The sequence below is a fragment of the Rhinopithecus roxellana genome, chromosome 14 (assembly GCF_007565055.1).
Source record: "Rhinopithecus roxellana isolate Shanxi Qingling chromosome 14, ASM756505v1, whole genome shotgun sequence".
Taxonomy (NCBI): domain Eukaryota; kingdom Metazoa; phylum Chordata; class Mammalia; order Primates; family Cercopithecidae; genus Rhinopithecus; species Rhinopithecus roxellana.
In genome coordinates, this window is record NC_044562.1 from 60988214 (window position 1) to 61010483 (window position 22270).

General features: G+C 47.8%; 1 protein-coding gene across 25 annotated transcripts in view; it reads right to left on the minus strand.

Moving 5' to 3' along the window:
• Nucleotides 1-22270, minus strand: part of LRRFIP1 (LRR binding FLII interacting protein 1) — a 167322-nt gene that overhangs the window by 73641 nt on the left and 71411 nt on the right. For 14 of the 25 annotated variants that reach the window (XM_030917056.1, XM_030917053.1, XM_030917054.1 and 11 more), the window contains exons 2-3: nt 9574-9660; nt 3194-3211 (exon numbers count right to left, since the gene is read on the minus strand). In XM_030917056.1, the coding sequence (XP_030772916.1) occupies nt 3194-3211; nt 9574-9660 (105 nt within the window). The remainder of the gene's footprint in view (nt 1-3193; nt 3212-9573; nt 9661-22270) is intronic. The other 11 variants (XM_010357959.2, XM_030917051.1, XM_030917049.1 and 8 more) reach the window with 1 other exon arrangement.

The window sequence follows — 22270 nt, forward strand, 5'->3', positions numbered from 1 at the left end:
GACTTTGATGTCTTTGTAGCATGGACGGAGAGATGACTGCCACCCACAGAAGAGGTCATTGTACAGAAGAAAAATACGCAGACCCACAAGTTACATATGTCTGGAGATGACGTTAGCTCAGAGGTGTCCAATCTTTTGGCTTCCCTGGACCACACTGAAAGAAGAGTCTTGGGCCACACATAAAATACACTAACGATAGCTGATGAGCTAAAAAAAAAATTTGCAAAAAAAATTTCATTATGTTTTTAAAAAGTTTACAAATTTGTGTTCAGCTGCACTCACAGCCGTCTTGGGCCGCACGTGGCCCGTGGGTTGGACAAGTTTGCTTTAGTTTATACTTCCATGTTTTTATCTTGCTCAGTGGTCCAAGTTAAAATGAGAAAAGCAGACTCAGAACAGCTACTGATGCCACTGAATTGGGGAATCCCAAAGGTAGGTGGGAACCCAGGTCATGGGCCCAAATAATGGGGTTTTGCTTTTCTCCTTTTTATTTAATTTCCAGTAAGAAAATCAAGAAACAACTAACCAAACTTCCCTATTATAACACAGATGCGAATTTCCTCTTTATACATTAAAATCTGATAATCAAGAGAAAAAATCAGACGCCAGACATACAAGACCATTTTTGAAATTATTTTACAATAACCAAAACATGCTGTTGCTATGTTTGGTTTAGTTTCATTTCCAAGTGTGGTCAGATTTAAAAATACGCAGTTCTCAGATGGTCTTACCTCTTTCTCTTAGAGATGATGGTAAGTAGAAAATTGGAAGAGCAAAAATTAGGAGGGAGAATTTAAAATGCTTTTAAAAATTCAATAATACTGAACTCTACTACAAAAAGGACACGAGCCATATCTTTTTCTGTAAGTCATTCCCTTGGAATATAAATTCAGAAAGGAAATAAAAGCAAACATATCCCAAAGTCATGTCTTAACTTCAGTGTCAGGGAAATGCATCAGCTTAAAGCTATTTTGCATTCAATTAATGTTAGCACCTGTCAAGTTCCCGATTTTTCACAAGTAAAATATGATGCCATCTTGGCTCAACTAGAAAGAGGGAAGCAAAATATGTTTTTAGAAGGATGAGGGCTATATAAACTCACAATAAAATTATTTAAATTCCAAAAGAAATCTGTATTGTCAGTTTTTCTGTTTTCATAGATTTCTTTTTGCCCATTATATCTGCACGCTCTGTCTTGCTCTTTTCATGATGAAGAACCAGTATTGAAAATCATTCACCTTCGTTCATGGGTGGCTTTTTTTTTTTTTTATTGAGACGGAGTCTCGCTCTGTCGCCCAGGCTGGAGCGCAGTGGCGCAATCTCGGCTCACTGCAAGCTCCGCCTCCCGGGTTCACGCCATTCTCCTGCCTCAGCCTTCTGAGTAGCTGGGACTACAGGTGCCGCCATCACGCCGGGCTAATTTTTTTTTTTTTTGTATTTTTAGTAGAGACGGGGGTTTCACCGTATTAGCCAGGATGGTCTCGATCTCCTGACCTCGTGATCCGCCCGCCTCGGCCTCCCAAAGTGCTGGGATTACAGGCGTGAGGCACCGCGCCCGGCCAGGGTGGTCTTGTAAGTGGCTGCTGTAACCGCATTTCATGTCATTCCTGGGGAGAGAACGCTCCTAGTAACAGCAAGTGCAATTAACTGGTAGTTCCTGGGTTAGCAGCAGCACCAGCACAGCAAAGTCCAGGAAGGGCAAACATTTCAAATGTCAATCACTACCATGAGCCGGAAGCCATGCGGAGGGAAGCAGGAGCCGCACTACTTTCAGAAATAGCTTTAATCCCAGAGGAACTGTTCCCCAAAGCAGTTGGCTGGGCCGGAGGAGCAATCGCCGCCTCCTCTCCTCCCCAGACATCTCAGCGATGAGGAAAGCCTTCCCTTCCCTGGGCACACCTTTACCACAAAACTGTGCCTCTGCTCCTCCACTGCGGATTTCCGGGGCTCCTTCTAGCTTCACATTCTACACAAATGCACATTCTGACAAAAGTTTTCACAATGTATCCCTGGCACGTTAGTGAAAACAAAACAACGTGACCTAGCAAAAGAAAGGCATGAATGCGAGTGGAAACGACCAGACAGAGCCCCTCTTCCATGTTCTGGATGAGAGTGTCCTGCTGTCAGTCACAGGCAGGGCTCCCCGCCTGGCCTTGCACCTGTCCAGTTCTACACTCGGGCCCTGGAAACACTAGCCAAGCACAAGAGATTCTGGCATCTACTTAACAAATTTCTTTGCACTCTTCGGGACAGCAGCTATGCAGAGTGCAGGGCGCCCGCGGGGAAGGTGATTCGTTCTGATGGCCAGCACAGGAATCCAACACAACAGGTCTTAAATTGACCACCCGTGCATTCCAAGGGCCTGTGTGCTCTAACCTCCGAAATTACGTGATCTTATTCTGATTTTCTCATCTGCTCTAAGAGAAAAATACAGTTGTTGTTCATCTAGAAACTAAATAAATTTATAAAAGGAAACTATCAGAGATGTTGTAAGTATCAAACTAAATTTATTTATGGGAAAGACTCCCTTCTATACAAATTCTATAAATTCTCAAGGAACTCACTCACTTCTGACTTCATTTTTGCTAGATCTTGAATCACTGACTTGGTTGTCTTTATTTTCTGTGTCTGGCCTGCCCAGTGTATTTACTTCTGAACCTCAGCTGCTTCTACAAAATACTAGGAAACAGAGAGGCGCGTTATTTTATGATCTCTGAGCATTAGGGATGAATGGCAGGTTTATTTTATATCATCACTGTCTTTTTACTCAGACTTTTAAGTCAATATCTAATACTCTCTCAGTATGTGGTAATCTGCATGGATTTTTTAAGTTTTCTAATAAAATCATCTTTTTCTTTCAATACATAATTTCAGAAGGCTATCCAAATTCTGAAATATAATTTTATTTTGCCTTACAATTACTTTTCTTCTTAAAGAAACAATTTTTAAATTTCTTGAGGAAAATGCAGATGAGAAAAGCATTCAGCACACAGAAATGTGTCTGACTGTGGCTTTGAGTGGGGCAGGATGAGGATCTAGGCAGAATGTTCAAACAAATTCATACACAAAGTAGTAAAATAAACAGTAAGAACTTCTATGTATCTTCAGTGCAAGGTGTTATTTCTGAAAGGTGACCAGGCCCTTGGCAAGGAAAAAACAGTACATGCAAGTTAGAAAATAAAGAAGAGCCTACCTTTTGGACCTGATAGATCTACAGAGAAGGACAAAAGAAAAAAGAAATGTAAAATCCAATTAAAGAAGCTGTAACATCAGAATGAAAGGTTTTCCCCATATGAATCAAAGCCACAATGAATAACAGTAAAATGTGAAAAATAAAACACGTGAGGTCCCACTGACAAGAGTTTGTAATTTTATCACTTACTTTACATTCCATTTTAGATACATCGGGGAAATAGGGGCATAGCCACATGAATCTCTACCCAAAATACTGCTATTATTCTAATACAGAAGTCTGTATAACCTATTGCCATCAATAAGAAAAAGTTCTTCCTTCATCTTTAATTCAAAATTTCCTTTTGCAGTAAGTAATAAAAGTTTAACCAAAAAGTGCAGAAACTTAATTGGAAAGTTAACTGGTCAAATTCACAAATAATAAAGAAAGAGGCTTTGATGTTCTGATTCACACAGATACATACAGAATAACAGGAAAATTCCAGCTAAATGGAGTGTTCATTTGAATGTAACAGAAATCTTCCTAAAAGAGGTTATTATCATACATTGACACATTCGTTTGCTTCAGAGGTTTCTCTTAATTTTGTAGTAATCACTAGATAAAACTGAGATAGCTACTCATTTTCATTCATTCTTCATTAAGACATTTATCATTATCAGGCACTATTGAAGGCACTGCCAAAACTGCGAGACCAAGAAGTTGGCATTTCTAGTCTTATATGGGGGAACACATGTGACTATATCCAACAATATGACTGTAAGAAACAAAGCACCTCTAACCAAAATGTGTATCAAGTCAGTAGCAAGAAAAGAGATACCCCGATCACCATTTTTTTCTATCAGTGTAGATTCTCCCTAAGAAGTTCAAGGTCACTTGAATTTCCCAAAAATATGTACACTATTCTCCCCTAACAAATCCATTAAAAAAGAGCTCATATTCTTTTAACCAGACCCTGGAATGCAGCTAGAGTAAGCTGTGGAGGGTTCTCGCCGTCTGTGTGCTGAAAAGAACCACTTCCACGCTTCCCTTGGGGGACACCAACCCCGGTCAGCTTCCTGCCCCTCTCAGTGTTCTCACAGCGGCCCCCTCAAGAAAACCCTGAGCCTGCTCAGAAACGCCTGCATGCCGGTGAGATGGCTTTTGACCCAGATGAAAATAGGGATCAGGTTTCTCAATTTTTACACCAAAGTATCAACCCTACCCTTTAAACACGGGTCTTCCAAAACGTATTCATTTCCCCTTAATCAACAACTTAAAATGCCAGTGCCCCAAGCTACCAGATTGTATAACCTCCAATTGTGTTAACTGGTTCTAATAATAGCCAGGCCCAGAGACTTGATATGCAAAGAAAAGTGTGAGGCACCTTCCTAAATCCTCCAGGCACCGCCCGAAGATGGCCCCAAGACGTGCAAGCTCAGACCCCACCAGCTCAACTCACTCTTCCCTCTGGATGCATATACAGATGCTCATGTGTGAGTGCACATACACACACACGCACACACGAATGCGTGCGTGCACACATGGGTACACTTCTCCTGGCCTCTGCCCCACCCTTCGGATCATATAAAAACACAGCTAGGTGAACGGCTACTGATTCTGTATTTACAGAAAATTCTAACAAAATTGTCTATTTTATGTTTCATATTCCTGTGCCTCAAATTCCGCACCAAGGAGAACTTTCTTTTTCAAGGCATGCTTCCACTCGGAAAGTGACTAGGATTATGTGGATCATTCTATTTCCCTCTCTGCTGTGGGTGCCAGCATCCTCAACGGGAACTTCAACCCCATGGTCCACGGATTCACTCCATCCTCCACTGTTACTTGTTTTTTTTTTTTTTTTTTTTTTTTTTTTTGAGACGGAGTCTCGCTCTGCCACCCAGGCTGGAGTGCAGTGGCTGGATCTCAGCTCACTGCAAGCTCCGCCTCCTGGGTTTATGCCATTCTCCTGCCTCAGCCTCCCCAGTAGCTGGGACTACAGGCGCCCGCCACGTCGCCCGGCTAGTTTTTTATATTTTTTAGTAGAGACGGGGTTTCACCGTGTTAGCCAGGATGGTCTCGATCTCCTGACCTCGTGATCCACCCGTCTCGGCCTCCCAAAGTGCTGGGATTACAGGCTTGAGCCACCACGCCCGGCCTTGTTACTTGTTTTTATTGCTGGCTGCAGAACTGATTTCGAGACAGAAGGGGTGTGCTAGGAAAACCACAGGCTTTGCATCTTGTCAAATCCGGTTTGAACCATGGCTTGGCCATTTTCTTGGATTCGGGGAAAACTGTGTCTCCCCCTAAGGCCTGTTCTCCTCACCTGTAAAGTTCGGGAAGATGCCCAACACCGATGGTAGGTGACAGCCCCAAGCCCACCTCTGCTGCACGGCAGGGGCCCTGAGATGCATCCCAACCCCAGGCTTCTCTGACTAGTAACAAAATACACATCTATCTTATTTAAGATCTTTCAATCCTTCTTTTGAAGAAGCAGACATAAACTTTAAACAAGAATGTCATCACCTTGCAAGGACCCTAAATTCATGAAGGCACTGTTGCCGTCGTTAGGAACGCGTGCTGCGCTGGGCTGACTGGGCCGGCCCTTCCTCGTCTCGCTCTCGTCTCCCAGGGCAGCTTCCTGTCTGTCACATCCATCCTCTGCTGCCACGAAGAGTGGCTTTCCCCTCCGTAGAGCTGCTTCACTCCGTGTCCTCACTCACCATCTTGGCCACGTTCATTTCTCTGCCCCTCCTGACACGTCTCCCACCTTCCCAGGCTCTCGTTCCACAACCTGGTAAATTTGGGTGGCTCTGGGTCCTGGTCCGTGACCAACCCCAGGCAGGAGTCTGCAGCCACGCCCACGACGCCCGCCCTGTGTCACAGCGGCAAGCCACAGTCGTGAGGGCAGAGGTGCAGGCATCAGTGATGAGGAAGCTGAGACTGCAGATCCACAGAGGACCATGCAAAAGGTAACGTTGGCCAAAGGTGCTGCCTGCAAGGGACACCATCCCCTCCTCTGGTCCCGGCTGTCTGAGAGCACAGACCAAAACCACCACTCCTGGTGGAGGACTTTCCACCGAATTTGCAATAGGACGAGATATTTTGACCCCTGTGGCCCCCTGAAATATCTTTATGATAAAACCATGCTGTCTGAATGCGATCTACTAAGCAAAGGACATCTGTGCGCGTGCTGAAGAGGGCAAACCATGGCATTTTACATCAGACTTCCTAGATTTCATCAGATGCTCTCTGCAAGGCCTGTGCTCATCAGAGGCATCAGCGAAGGCTGCTCTGCACCCCCTTTTTACGATACTAAAATTAAATGCCCAAGACTTGGTTTCCCACCTGGAGTAGCAACTACTTTTTATATTTTGACTTTTTGAAAGAGATGGGGGTCTCATTATGTTGCCCCAGCGGGAGTGCAGTGGCTACGCACAGGGACAATCATGGCCCGATCATTGCTTCAGGCTCCTGGGCTCAAGCAATGCTCCTCCTGCCTCAGTGTCCTGAGCAGCTGGGACTATAGGTGCCCGCCACTACGCCCGGCTTATTTTTTATTTTTCTTCTCGTGTGGCTTAGAATATTACAACAGAGATGCGGGAGTCCAGCAACAGATTGTCCTTACGTTGTACAATTAAAATGCAACAGAAAAGGGCTTCCTTTGAATCAAAGGAATAAAGGGATGCTTTGCTTTTAAAGGAGGCCATTCACATAGATGATTGCTTGCCTTAATTCATCTTAGTTATTTTTTAAATCAAGAACTTTTGCCCAACAACTTTGTAACAAGCTGCTTATATCAATATGTATATATTTAAATCAATTCTATCCATAATTAAGGATATAATATGGGGCAGGTGCGACGGCTAACGCCTGTAGTCCCAACACTTTGGGAGGCTGAAACGGGCAGATCACGAGGTCAGGAGTTGGAGACTATCCTGGCTAACACGGTGAAACCCCATCTCTACCAAAAATACAAAAAATTAGCCGGGCATGGTGGCGGGCACCTGTAGTCCCAGCTACTCAGGATGCTGAGGCAGGAGAATCGCTTGAACCCAGGAGAGGGAGGTTGCAGTGAGCCAAGATCATGCCACTGCACTCCAGCCTGGGCGACAGAGCAAGATTCTGTCTCAAAAAAAGAAAAAAAAAAGATACAATATGTTTTTACCTAAATGTTTAATTTGGAAGATGTTCGTACATACTACATAATTCTTTTTTCACCTTGATTTTGTAGAAATCCTAGGTTTGTATTCTTGATGAAAGTAACTTTCGTTACATCTACTGTACAAGAGAAAGATGAAGAAAGGATGACGGATGCCATCATGAAGGCCGAGTAGGGCCCACTCACAGCTTCACGGCCATCCTGCATCCTCTGAGCCCTTGGCTCTGCTGTAACAACAGAGCTGAGACACGGGAACTATGAACAGGGCAGGGGGCCTTAAAATCCCATCAACTGTGCAAAACCTGCCAGAACAACAAAATATTTTGGGAAATTCTTTTTACAACTCTTTTACGACCTTAATAAAAAAAACAAAGACTGAGGTCCTATTGGAGAGCCAGGCGAAGTGAATTAAAATCAGATACGCCTCGGAACGCCAGCATTAGCCTGAGGGGGTGGCTTTTGGCTCTGGAGAAAGAGGCAGCCGTCTGCTCACACAGTGGTGTGTCCTAAGAAACAGTGGCCACTGCCCGCCAAATTAACCACCTTGCCCACCTGCTGCCATTAGGTTTCTAAAACAGATGGAAGGGGCCAGCAGTGTCCCGCACACAAGGAGCTTGAGAGTGTCCGCTGAGGTATGAACAGACATTTCTACAGAAACACTGATACTGGGCAGTGTGAAAAAGCACTTGAAATTGTCATTTAAAATATATATATTTAAGCCAGGTGTGGTGGCTCATGCCTGTAATCCTAGCACTTTGGGAGGCCAGGAGGTCAAGGCAGGAGGATCACTTGAGATCAGGAGTTTGAGACCAGTCTGGCCAACATGGAGAAACCCCGTCTCTATTAAAAATACAAAAATTAGCCAGGCATGGTGGTACGCACCTATAATCCCAGTTACTCGGGAGGCTAAGGCATGACAATCGCTTGAATCTGGAGGCAGAGGCTGCAGTGAGCGGAGCTTATGTCACTGTACTCCAGCCTGGGCAACAGAGCAAGACTTGATCTCAAAAAAAAAAAAAGAAAAATTATACATATACATATTTAAAAACCAGTTCAGAATAAAAGCACTATTGCTTCTAGTGGCCTCCGGCACCACTATGGATACCAGAGCTTGAGTGTGCAGGACGGTTCCCAGGGCTCGCTGACACTGCCCAGCCTCTGCATGCAGGTTTCTACACGGAGCGGCAAACTCCTAGCAGCAGAGGGCAATGAGCACGTTCGACCGGCGGCAGGGCCCCAACCCTGCAGGGAATGTGGCCAGCTTGGTCTTTGCTGGGAATGTGGCGGAATCTACAACCACCGTAAGAGAATCTGGAAATTCAGGTTTTTATTGGAAATCTTACTGGTTTTAAACACTGGCTCGCCTTTTTACATTTGGCTATGTAAGCCAAACAAGAAAATCAACCCTGGGGAAGGCAGCTGGTTACTTCTGTCTAACAAAATAATTTCAAATCTTCTTAAGAAGAAAAGCCCTTGGGGGTGAGCTCAGGTGTGGATGGTCCCTTGGCCCCAGGGCATGGCCCATGGGAGAACATGGACTGAGTGGGGTCTCAGCTTCTATGTCTCTGAGGTCATAGAAAAGGTCACACCATAACTGTGAGTTAAAGAACCCTCATGCTGTCGGAAATGACTCCCAGCTCCAGCTCAAGATGATGAAAATAACTTGCAAATAGCTTGAGCAGGTGTGTCAACACATTGCTAGCCATTTTCCCAGGGAGGAATTTCTTCCCTGCCTGCTTCATCCATGTGTTCCTTCCTGTCTCTCTATCACACAGGAGCTCTAGATATCCTGAAACCTGGAGCCCGTGTGTGACCAACACGGTACAGACCACGGGGGACATATTTTTAAACAAAACAATTTGACCAGTTTAAAAACTCATTAATCCATTCTGCTTTTCTACTTTAATCCAGAGAATCTAGATTCTAGTACAACAGTTAGAACTTAAAGCTCAGACCCTGAACATTTTGGCTCCTTGCAGCTGGAAACAACGATCTTCACAGGCAAGAGGCTTCTAAGCTCCTCTCAGGAGCCAGCAGGTCTGAGCAGGCATGCCTGATATCCGTGCTAGCTATGTGCACTCCCGGCCTGACCTTGGGCAGAAGTCAAAGGTACAAACGCACTCCGACCATGAGCAACGTGAGCCAGCCAGGTGCATCTGCAGCAACAGGTGCCTGCCCTTGCACGCTGGGCCCAGAACGCAAATCACTGTGAAAAGACCCAATAAGGAGTCCCAAACGTTACCTCCTTCTGCTGCCGCTCCAGCTCCTTCATGCGGATCTCACGAGCCTCCGCGCGGGCCGCCCGTTTTGCAGCGAGCCGGGCCTCCGCCTGAAACAGACAGAATATCTTATTAGAGGACTGAGCAGCAGGCACCTTCCCAGTGGAGGGTCAGCAGTGATGATGCGGAAAGAAAATCTTGTTCAGAGTTTAACAGATATACAGCAATAAATTCCAGACTAATAGAGTAAAAGGGTGGTCACGAGCAACAGAAATAGTCGTTATAAGAACTGCTACCATTTATCAAGCCCTTACCACATGCTAGGCAGGAACTATTCTAAGAGCTTTATGGATATGATGCCATGTACTCCCTGAAATAGCCTCATTAGGCAGAGACTGTTACCATCCCCAGTTTAAATATGAGGGAACTAAGGCACAGAGAGGGTAAGTAACTTGCCTGAGGTCACACAGCCTGTAAGTGGCAGGGCTGGGCAGTCAACCTCCCTCTGGAGCTCTGACAGACGCATGGAGCAGAGTGTTAACAGCTGGATGCTACTCCAGGTTTCCAGTTCAATCCCTCGCTTTAGATAGCAGAAAGTGGAGGCCTGGAGAAGCTGCCAGACCCATCTGAGGTCATAGGGCTGGCTGGCATGGAGCTGGGACTGTAATCCCAGCGAACTCCCATCCAGTCACTTCTCAGCACACACGCACTCTCAGCTTCCCCTTCAACACAGCCGTGCCAGGAGTCCATCTTTTCCCAACATAATGTAGATCACAGCAGAATGGTTCTAGCTGTTGGAGTCCTTCCTTGCACTAAAAAATTAGCCTCCATATAAGTATTTTTCAACTTGTAGCTGTTCTGCCACATTCTGCTCTATGAGAACGTTTCAAATGCTTGAGCAGGAATGGACATGATGCTATCGAGCTTGGCATCTGAACTGTTTCTACAAACGACTTACAAAACAGTTTACAAACCGCATGCGTATGCACCGTTTCATGTGATACAACAACCCAGTAAGCTCGATGGCATGTTACTGAATGTAGGTTTTCTGGTATCAAATAAACCCCACCCTCTTTCTACTTAAGTGTTTTTGAGAATATGTCTATAATCCTTCCACCAATGGTTCTATAAACACAGTTTTCAGACGTCTTGCATAATGTTTTCCTTTTTTTCTTCCTTTTTTTTTTCTTTTTCCTTTGGGGATGGGGTCTTGTTCTGTCGCCCAGGCTGAAGTGCAGTGTGTGTGTATTCACAGGTGTGATCACAGCTCACTGCAGCCAGGAACTCCTGGGTTGTAGCAACCTGCCTCAGCCTCCTGAGTAGCTGGGACTACAGGTTTGCACCACCACAACTGGCTCCTAGATAATATTAAAATGGGACTTCCGAGGTGGCTAGCAAGCTCCTGGCATGGGGGTGGTCCTGACAGGGACATCCATCTCTCCCATCCTAGACTTACACTATATTACAGATGTATCTTCTTTCTCAATTTTAATCTAAGTTGCAAACTGGCCATACTTGATCTGTCGTCTTGAGGTTGCCTGGCTTGTGTCCTCATGAGGAATCTGTTCTATTCACTTGGCTCCTTTATCAACCCACCCCATGTCTTTCAAATCAAGGGGTGTCAAAAATCACAACTGCATCAAGAGTTTGATACCTTGTTGCCATTTTCAATTTCCAAGACCATAATACATGGTGTGAAGGGCCTATTGGGGCCAGACTAGGCATGGTGGCTCAGGCCTGGAATCCTAGGACTTTGGGAGGCCCTGGCAGATGGATCTCTTGAGGTCAAGAGTTCGAGACCAGCCTGGGTAACATGGTAAAACCCTGTCTCTACCAACAGTACAAAAATTAGCCAGGTGTGGTAGCACACACCTGTGGTCCCAGCTACTTGTGAGGCTGAGGTGGGAGGATCACTGGAGCCTGGGAAGTTGAGGTTGTAGTGAGCTGTGACTGTGCTACTGCACTCCAGCCTGGGTGACAGAGTGAGACCCTGTCTCAAACAAAAGAAAGGCCTCTTGGGTCTATACAAAGATCTAGCAAAGAGGAAGGAGACAGAGAAGGAAAGGCATTAGAGTGACGTCCTACAGCCCTACCAATGGGCCAGCAAAGTGACCAATGCCACGCCAAGGGCAGCCCTTCCTAGTAAGGCAGGTGGCTCTGTGCCATTGGCTCAGTTTCTAAGTCAGTTCAGAGCAGGTATGAGGTTTCAAAGCAGCCACAGCCCACCAGCTTGGGGGTTGGGGGCGGAGGAACAGAGAGGAGGGGCCAGGAAAAGAGAAGGGAGGCCATACCGAAAGAAGAAGGGGAACAGAGGGGTGAGATGTAAGAAAGAGGAAAGGGTTGGGGGAAAGAAGGGAACCAGAAGGGAATGGAGGGAGAGACAAGGGCAGTTGGCCGAATTCTGGGTTAGTCCTCAAGACTCTGGTGTACACGCCCTGTATAGCCCTCTCCCACTGTGTGGGACCGTGGAATTGTGGGCTGGTCCCCAAGACTCCCACCACCAGTGTACCTGCCCTGCATACCCCTCTCCCACTGAGTGTGTGGGACCATGGACATAATGGATGACACCACTGTAATTAGGCTGTATTACGTGGCAAAAAGTATTAAAAAATAATAATTAAGATCCTTCATCAGTTGACTATCTTGCTCAAAAGAGAGATTATCCTGTGGGCCTGCCCTAATCAGGAAAGCCCTTTAACAGACGGTCTAGAAGTCAGAGTGTCCTTGCTGGCTTTGAGAAAGCAAGCCGCCCAGTAGGAGGGACCTCGGCGAGCTGAGAGCAACCCCTGGCTGACTGACACCGGCAGAACAGTGACCTCAGTCCTACAACCACAAGGAACTGAATTCTTCCAGCAAAAATGTGGCTCAGAAGAGGGGCCCGAACTCCAGAAAGACCCCAGAGTGGCCGACACCTTGGTTGTAGCCTTGTGAGACCTGAACACAGGGCCCAGTGGGGCTGAGTCCAGGCTCTTTTTTTTTTTTTTTTTTTTTTTTCGAGACAGGGTCTCCCTCTGTCACCCAGGCTGGAGTGGCGCGATCACAGCTCACTGCCTCTGCCTCCCAGGTTCAAGTGATTCTCCCATCTCAGCCTCCCGAGTAGCTGGCACTACAGGGCAGGTGCCACCACACCCGGCTAATTTTTGTATTTTTTATAGAGACAGGGTTTTGCCACATTGCCCAGGCTGGTCTCAAACTCCTGGGTTCATGCCATTCGCCTGCCTCAGCCTCCCAAAGTGCTGGGATTACCAGCATGAGCCACTGCGCTTGGTCAATGTGCGCAGACTCCTGACCACAGAAACTGTGAGATCATAACTATGTGTTATCCTAAGCCGCTGAATTGTGGATATTTATTACACACTAGCAGATCACAGAAGGAGAGGAGGTCTGAGGTGACTCCTGCTCTCACAGGGAGAGTATCTCTGTGAGCTGAGTGGGGTCCCAGGCACCTGCACGCCCACCCACTTCCCTGCCTGCCTGCCCAGCTCCCCACCTTATTCCAGCTTAGCTCTGCTTGGGTCTGGTCAAAGGTCCTTGCAGAGCTCACCTGCCTGAGCATGCAGTATTCCACCTGGGGGCTCCCTGTCAGGCATCCCCCCTCCAGACTCACAAGACTCCAAAACAATGTCAGACCCAGCTGCTCTTGGGGGCCTGCCCTCCACCAAGGAAAAGGTTCCCATCATGGCCCGCCTTCAGCCTAACAGGTCTACCCTGTCCCTCACTTGGGGATAATGATATTTAAAGACTAAAAAACATGACCTTTGCTGGGAGGCACATGGGCTTGGGCTGACAAAGGAACCCCATGGATGAACCATGTTATGGCATCAATTCCTCAGGAGGACATGCGCCCACCTCGAGGACAGGTCAACTATGGCGATCTCCACCTTACATTAGAATTCAGAAAGAAGTCCATTTGTCACTGATTACAATTCCAAATCCTTGCAACCCCCGCCTTCTAGAACATCTCCACCCTTACGATCCTCACGTGACTCATATGTGGAAAACAAAGTGCTGGCAATACCGGAAGTGGCAACTTAGTTTACAGGCAATTCTTGGAATCTGCCTGACTAAACACCAACAAATACATGAGCCAGCATTTAAACTGGCACAAAACCCCCATGCATGACCATCTTCACGAACACAAAACTACACACTTAGCCACAGAATAACTCTTGCCACTCGCTTAAGATGCTTGAAAGAAAATCCGCAGAGTTGGCCAGGTGTGGTGGCTCATACCTGTAATCCCAGCACTTTGCGGGGGCCGAGGCAGGCGAATCACCTGAGGTTGGGAGATTGAGACCAGCCTGGCCAACATGGCGAAACCCTGTCTCTACTAAAAGTACAAAAAATTAGCTGGGTGTGGTGGTGGGTGCCTGTAATCCCAGCTACTCGGGAGGCTGAGGCAGAAGAATTGCGTGAACCTAGGAGGTGGAGGTTGCGGTAAGCCAAGATCGCGCCACTGCACTCCAGCCTGGGAGACAGAGCAAGACTCTGTCTTGGAAAAAAAAAAAAAAAAAAAAAAAGAAAGAAAAGAAAATCTGCAGAGTTTCGACAAAATTCTTCCCCAAACAGAGACACTGCGAAGAATGGCACAGCAGCCTGACAGGGCACAGCAGATGACAGACAGTGGGGAGAGTACTGACTGTGCAGATGCGGGTTCTCAGGGATCAGGGCACCTTGTGCCAGTGCTCCGGTGGTGCAGGACGAATCCTTTATCGACTGACACTTTTGTAAAATATAAAATCGCACGAAGGGCCACAGCCATGTCAGACTGCTTGAAGAGTTTCGGAACACGGCCTGTCACTTTCTGTGAGTAGCCTGTGGGCTAACCATGGCCCGCGGAAGTCACAGGAACGCACTGTGCTGGCAATGCATGGTGGTGTCTCAGCACCGCTTGAGACGGTGGGAGGGATTTCCAAAATGCAGTTTAGGTGTCCAGTCTCCCGGGAAACAGGCAAAGCGCCTGGTGACAATGTACATGTGATGAGGACCACATGGGGGAAGAAACGTGGGGCGGGGGCGGGGGCTGCTGTGGAGAACATGACCCAACCCTGGGGGGCTGCGGAAGGTGTCCGCGGGACAGGAGCCCTAAGCCAGACCCTGAAACAGGACAAGCAGAGCCGGGTGGCTGCGACCAGGGGCTGGTGACAAGGAGTGCAGACACCTGGGGTGCAGACCCTCGCCCTCAGCCTCCATATCTGGAACCTTGTCTTGAAAGAATTCAGAACCACTGAAGGGTTTTAAGAACACAGCGGAATCTGACTTTTGTTTCAGAAACAGGGCTCTGATAGAAATGTGGGGAGCAGGTACGGGGTGGGGAGAGCAACAGGAAACCCAGGCAGCGAGTTGAGAGGCTGCTTCCAGCATGGGGACAGGAACGGGCTGGGCTGCAGAGGATCAAGCCCAGTGGCAGAGTCCGGGCCCGTGGAGTTTAGGATACAAAGCAAAACCTGCACAGGGCTTCAGAGAACTCAGGAGACCAGACTGCGCATACCCCAAATGGCCTGCAGGTTGAGTCATTCTTTCACCCCGATCCGGGCTTGCTGGATCCTCCACTGATGAGATTAGAACAGCAGCTTCTTGGCATGGCCTCTCACTAGGGTCCATGGGGACTGGTCTGTCCCTACCCCACAGGAGCCAACAGGGAAAGAGCGAACACTTCGTCTGCTCCTGGGGTCCTACACCCTGAAGCCTCCCTTCTCTGCCCATACTATCTCTGCTGAGGTACTAAAACATTCAGGAGTACAGTGACATTATCTCCCTCTGACTTGTCTTCAAAAAACCTGGGTGGGGTGTAAATGGCTGTAAGCGAACAATTGTTGAGGCTGGGTAGTGAGGGTACAAGGCTCTTTAAACTGTTGGCTCAGTCCCACCCCAGATCTGGGTTCCCACAAGCCCCTCCCCCGCCCCACCCTCCTTGCCCAGCATGTGGGGTCATTCAAGATAAGGGCCCCTGCTTGCAGCAGGCCATGCACAGCTCGGTCTGGTTGCAATGTTTCATAACAAAGAGCAAAAATTTAAAAAAGAAAGAAAGGAAGGAAGGAAATGAAAGAGCCCCAAAACCAAAACTCATGCTTTCTGCTGCTGGAAGGTGGCTCTACTGCTGGGTTTTGCAGCGCTACCCCCACCGTGTCCTCTCTCAGCTCCTGCTGCTGCCCGTGGGGTTAGGATGGAGCAGAGGGAGGAGCTGACTGGAGCTCCTCTGACAAGATCCAGGCTCCCTGGCTTCCCAGGAACACCCACAATGGTTGGTCCAGAAGCATTCCTGTTCAGAGCACACAGCCCGGCCCTTTCCCCAGGATCCCACCCACCCTGGCCAGGGACCCTACAGACAGTTTTACAGGAACTGGGTCTTAGAGCAAGATAGTCTTTGAGGGTGGGGGTGGCTGGGAAAAAAAAGATTCCATTTACTATTAAAGTTGCCTCCTTGTCCTAATCCCAGAAAGCCGAACTTCGACTCCAGAATTGCACTTTTGTGTCTTATTTCACCATATGTGAATATGACAGCCCTCTAATATGGAGGTGGTGTGTATGGTGATAAGAGATCTAAAAATACACAAGGAAGCACAAGTATGACCCCCAGGGCCTCCGAAACAAATGGCTAAAAAGACAGCTAGGTTCACCCAGCCACATCCTCGATGCCAGCCCCACAGCCTGCTGTGGAGTCCAAGTCTGTGGGGGCACCTCCATGGGAGCCCCATCTGCCAGGCGCCCGGCCCACAGGCCAGATGGAGAGACAGGCAACCAAAGTGACCCTTCTCCCCCTGCAGGGTCTTCTCTGGGCTGCACAGACCGTGCGTGGCATCTTGGGAGCCAGGCTGGAGAGGCCTGCAGAAGACTGCGTGAAGAAGTCACCATCCCCAGCCCCAGCCACAGATAGAAGCACATGTTAGGAGGTGCTTTGCAAAGGGATCCCACAGCATGCAGAGGGCCCTGAGGGGCTCTCGTCCTAGACAGAACCACACAGCAGCAACGGCTTCTGCTGGGGCAGGGCACACAGGGCAGTGAGGTAAATAGTTCAACTCATGCCTGTTCTTCCAGGGTCCCCCCCAGGCCTCCTGCTCAGAGCCCCAGAGACTCCCAGCTGCAAGAAGACAGTCACTCAAAGATAATGGCCGTCCCTTCTTCCGGATTAGGGAACTCAGGGACAGCCTGGCTCAGCTCCTCAGGGAGCTGAGGCCAAGGAGAACCAGAGAGAGAAGAAGTTATTGATTAGGATGCAAGGAGAAAGCCCTAGCGGAGTGCAGAGTGGAGAGCCCTCCCGCAAGCCCTCCTGGCCTAGCCCACATGTGCTTCCTTCCTCACTGTGGCCTCAGCCTGCGCTGGAGGTGTTGTAGGCAGTGGGGGTACTGCCTAAGGGTGGGGACAGCCCAACACCCTGAACTCCAATTCCAGTGGCGTCTGGGGCTCTAACAGCTCTAATGGCATTTGTATCCTTCTTACGGCTCCTACCAGAAGATCATCACGTGGTCTCTTCAAAGAACAGAAACACCACCAATACTGGTGGGCCAGGGGCCCTGACTGCGGGCAGAGCGACAGCAGGTGCCGCAGGAGGCTTGCTGGGCAGTTTGCTTAAAAAGCCCCACACTCCTTCAGGGGATCCTGGCGCCGCTCGTACATTTCCCGAGCATTGAAGCTTTTCTGGGGTTCCAGCCTAGTGTGGAATTACAAATCCCAGGGCCTCTCACCCTGCAGTCACAGGAAACGTTCTTCCTCTGCTTTTAAACTCTCTGGTGATACCCTGGGGGTCCAGAATTCTACGCAGAAGCTGGAAGGGGTTTATGAGCCACAGCTTTCGGGCAGGCAGTTCCTGCGAAATGCTCTGACGTCACTCCTTCCACCCAGGCTGAGAAAGCCCGGCAGCCTGGAAAGCACCGCCTGTGAACCGGAGGCCCGCTCCACCTCCCCCGGCAGAGCCCAGGGGAGACCTAGGGCACACGGCTCATGTGCAGATTCGTAGCTGCCATGCCCGCCGTTTGCCAGGAGCCTGTTAGCGCACATTAGGGACACCCAGTGGGCCAATGGACAGAGGACTGGGCCATGAACAGCAGCTCTCTTCAGATGTCAGATGGAAATGATGCCCCACAGGGCTGTTCAGGGAGAGAAGCCGTTTGCCAGCGGTAAAGCTCTCCACAAACAGGAGGAAGTTCTCCAATTAATTACACACATTCATTTTAGCCTCCAGGTTTTAGCATCAAGCAGAGAAGTGAGAAAGCAGCAGCATTATTTTTCCAGGCCCCATGATATGTCACCAGTCTAGTTTATAACCTTTTTGGAAAAGTGTTAAGGATGTAATTCAAGTCCACTCACGTGAATGTAACAGGAATATGATGCAGCCCAAGGCTGAAGTGGTCACAAAGGCCAGTTTGTTCACAGACAAGCAGGGGCCTCTGTCCTTGTGCGATTCTTCCCCTGAGCTAAGAAGGAATCAAGCTCCTGGAGGGGCCGTGGTGTACCCAGGCTATGACACGGGATCCCTTTCCTGAGCCACCTTGCTATAGGAAGTGACCACAGCCACCAACTTTTGTTTTCTCTATAAACCCCCAAACCCTCAGATGCAGCAGCCTCTAAAAATAGTTTGCTATTCACAGCAACCAAGTGGGCTGGGTGATGTCCTCCTGCACAGACATGGACAAGAACGGACAGCACAAGGCTAGTGCCTCCGAAACGCAAGGGAGGCTTGCCTCCACTCCGCGTACCCACCCCATGTCTCCCAGAGGCCATGTGCATTGTATCTCAGTTCCAAAAGAAACGCTCATGTAGGCAATCTCACCAAGTCCCCCAGTAACCACAAGGGAGCCTTCCCTACGGCCATGACTGTGAGAACAATCGTTACATGGCACAGGGCACTCTGGGGTGGCAGTTGGCAGTGGCAGGAGTGTTGACTTAGAGGACATTTTGGAAATGTTGGGGGGATTGGGATGTCAGAAAGATTGGGAAGAAGCGAAGGGTATTGGGGCAGGGGGGCAGGGCCAAGTCGGCCAACCATCCCGCATTCAGACACGCCTGCAATGGGAAGAACTTCTCCCTCGACTGCTCAGGAAGATAGAAAAACCGCTGTTTCGGCCGGGCACGGTGGCTCACGCCTGTAATCCCAGCACTTTGGGAGGCCGAGGCAGGCGGATCATCTGAGGTCAGGAGTTCAAGACCAGTCTGACCAACATGGTAAAACCCCGTCTCTACTAAAAATACAAAATTAGCTGGGTGTGGTGGCACATGCCTGTAATCCCAGCTACTCAGGAGGCTGAGGCAGGAGAATCACTTGAACCTGGGAGGCAGAAGTCGCAGTGAGCCGAGATTGCACCATTGCACTCCAGCCTGGGTGACAGAACGAAACATCATCTCAAAAAAAAAAAAAAAAAAAAAAAAAGAAAAACCACTGTTTTTAATTTTTGGATTTACAAACTTATTGCAACTTACATATAAACTCAAAATATGTTTTACACAGTTCAAATATACATGAAATATTCCAGGAATGCAATCGACATGGAAATTGAGGGAAGATGATACTTGGCTTCGTTCAGAACTTTCCTGAGAGTCAACTTTTCAGAATGTCACATCATAGACAGCAACATGAGGGGTGGTGTGTGGGTCTCAGTGCAACACACCTGTGTCGGCCTCCCTGTGACACCAGGCACAGGTGTGTGCAGGTCTCACCACTGCATTCAACTGCTGGTGTACCTGGTCTTGAGTATTTCTATATCAAAATTCTTATTATGTTACTATAAACTACCTGTATTTTATTTTTTACGGAAATGTTATATTGACTTGAAATTATGTGCACTGGTTGATTTTATCACCTATGCATTTCATTTCAGGTTAGTAAGGAAGTTAAGGAACTTGTAAAAAATACAGGGTTGAGAACCACAGCTTCAAAACTCCAGTGTGGATCTGTCATCTCTCTATCACGCTCTATGAACCAGCCCCGGCATGATTCAGAGCACAGGTCTGGGTGCCTGGTGCTCAGGCCATCATGAAGATTTGGACGGCATAAAGTTAGAGATCAAAGCTTAACTGATTACTTAACACCATGTTTCCATCAAAATTAACTCAAACAAATTATGGAGTAGACTGACTGTGAAATTATCACGAAAGTTTACAGTAAAATGGCAGCCTTCAAAGAAGGCTTTAGCTTCTCTGGGGCCCACAGGCCCCAGGAGCCAGCATACTGTCCTCTGTACTCAGGGGACCTGGCAGACAAGTCCAAGAAATGCTGGGTGCCACCTGCCTCTCTCAGCTGTGGCTGCACTGTTCTCAGTCTGAATTTATGCAGGTGGGGACTGTCAAGAAAGGAGTCTGAAGACCCAGCCACAGCCTCCAGTCTGGACTCTATCACCCACAGTTATGTGAGCCTGGATAAATGACTCGGTTTTGGAACATGAGCCCTCATTAAAGAAGCAGAAGGGGACATAATCTTTAAGAGCTTCCCTCCCCTCTGAAATTCTTTGTCTTTATGCCAGCGGTGAATTATTTGTACACTGAGATTGCCCACAGACTTTCTCTGTTTTGCTACTGGAAATCTCCAGGCTTTGCTTTTCAGAATAATAAGCTTCTTTAAAGTACTTCGCAGACTCAAATAGCAAACATATTAATCAGGAACAAAATGACTGATGTTACTTTATTGATGACTTACACACTGACCTATTCAAACCTCACAACACAATCTTGGGCTTAGCAGCTACCCACACTGGCACTGAGAAATAAATACGCTACACAGTATCTTCCCTGCAAGTGAACTTCTACTCTTGCTGTTAATACATTTTTTGCTTTTCCTGAGATGAATGAATCTTCACATTTCCTTCAATTGCCTCAACATGCTGGAAATACAAGAAGAACCATGACTACCACTAACAGAGATGTGCGGGACTGAGAGGCGAGGGTGGCTGGGCCTCCCCTGTGCCGGCTTCCTCTCCAGGTGACAGGTTTCCCTCCAGGCAGCACATCTGGACTCCACTCCCTTCACCTTTGCCTGCTCTTCTCAAGATAGTCCTACAAACCCCAGACCTTTAGGGTTTCACAAAAACATTGAAATTGTTTCCTCTGAGAAGGCTGAGAGCTCCACCAGTACCAGGGTTCTCCCACTTGGGGCAGCACACAGCGACTGACGATCTTTCCTATATTCAGCAGATATTCCCCGGAACCAGCTGTAAAAGAAACATCAGCTGTCATGTTTATCCTCCATGAACTTGTCTACTTGGATGAGGTAGGGGAGGAGTTACATCACACCCAGAAAAATAAAAAGGCTTAAATCACAGCGGCTCTCAGGTATATGCCGACATAAGTAGTAGTTAACATTTTAGCATGGTACAAAAATAGCAAAACAAGTTTCACAGCTATTTCATTTCTATCATTATTTTCCTTATGTAGAAAAGTAAAGTTCATTGGGTCGGGCGTGGTGGCTCACGCCTGTAATCCCAGCACTTTGGGAGGCCAAGACAGGAGGATCACTTGAGGTCAGGAGTTTGAGACCACCCTGGCCAACATGGTGAAACCCCATCTCTATTAAAAATACAAAAATTAGCCGGGTGACGTGGTAGGCACCTGTAGTCCCAGCTACTTGGGAGGTCTGAAGCAAGCAGGAGAATCGGTTGAACCTGGGAGACAGAGGTTGCAGTGAGCTGAGATCATGCCACTGCACTCTAGCCTGGGTGACCAAGCGAGACTCTGTCTCAAGAAAGAAAGAAAGAAAAGAAAGGAAGGAAGGAAGGAAAGAAGGAAGGAAGGAAGGAAGGAAGGAAGGAAGGAAGGAAGGAAGGAAGGAAGGAAGGTAGTGAATGTTCTCTTCTGTCTGGAAATTACCAGGCAAAGAACAGAAAAGTTTGATAGAATGAAGACTTCTCAGTATGCATTCAGGACAAGGACTTCTGTCCTAAGAGGCAGCTTTGGTAAAAAGAAATCCTTCAGCCCAGTACTGGGGTATGAGACAGCAGGCCTGCAAAGAAAAGCTGACAACAGCGACAAAAGCAGCAGCAGTAGCCGTGGCAGCCACAGATATACCTTGCACATTTACTACCTGCCAGCCCCTGCCTGCAGCATTGTACACAGTCGTGACACTTATCAGTACCAGTTCCGAGTCAGCAGGCCTGGGTCTGAACCGGCTCCACTGCTGACTAGCTGTGAGGGCTTGGAAATCCCTGACATTTCTGAGCCTCAGTTTCCTCTTTATCTGAAAAACTGAGAGAAAACTATCTGCTCCCCATGAGGTTATATCAAGGGTTAGAGAAGACCTTCGCATAAAACACCAGGTGGGCGCGGCAGGGGTTTGGTAAATATTAGCTACTTTCACTCCTTAATGTCTTCTTTGACAGCTACTGACCTAAGTATAAATCCAGTCCAGAGAAGTTTAGCAGCACAATGAGAAGGCAAGCATGCTAAGGCACCCACTTAGCAGAGCAGCAGGAAAAACTGGGGAAACTTCAGAGGAAGGGGACAGAGGTTCCCAACCCACAAGGAAAGCCCACTCCTTTCCCTAGGAAAATCACACAGCCACTTACCACATACAGTAAAAAAGACAGAAGGATCACAAGGGGTGTTGCTTTGATCATCTTCATTACACAAACATATTAATGAAACATTTTGGTTAAAATTAAGAGTAAATCTTCATTATAGTGATTTAAGACAAATTACTTCTCTATTACAAAGTAGTTATACTTTAGATTCAAGGGAAAACTACTTATCTAGTTTTAAAGTTGTAAAGTTACAATACCAAGGAGAAACCACTCG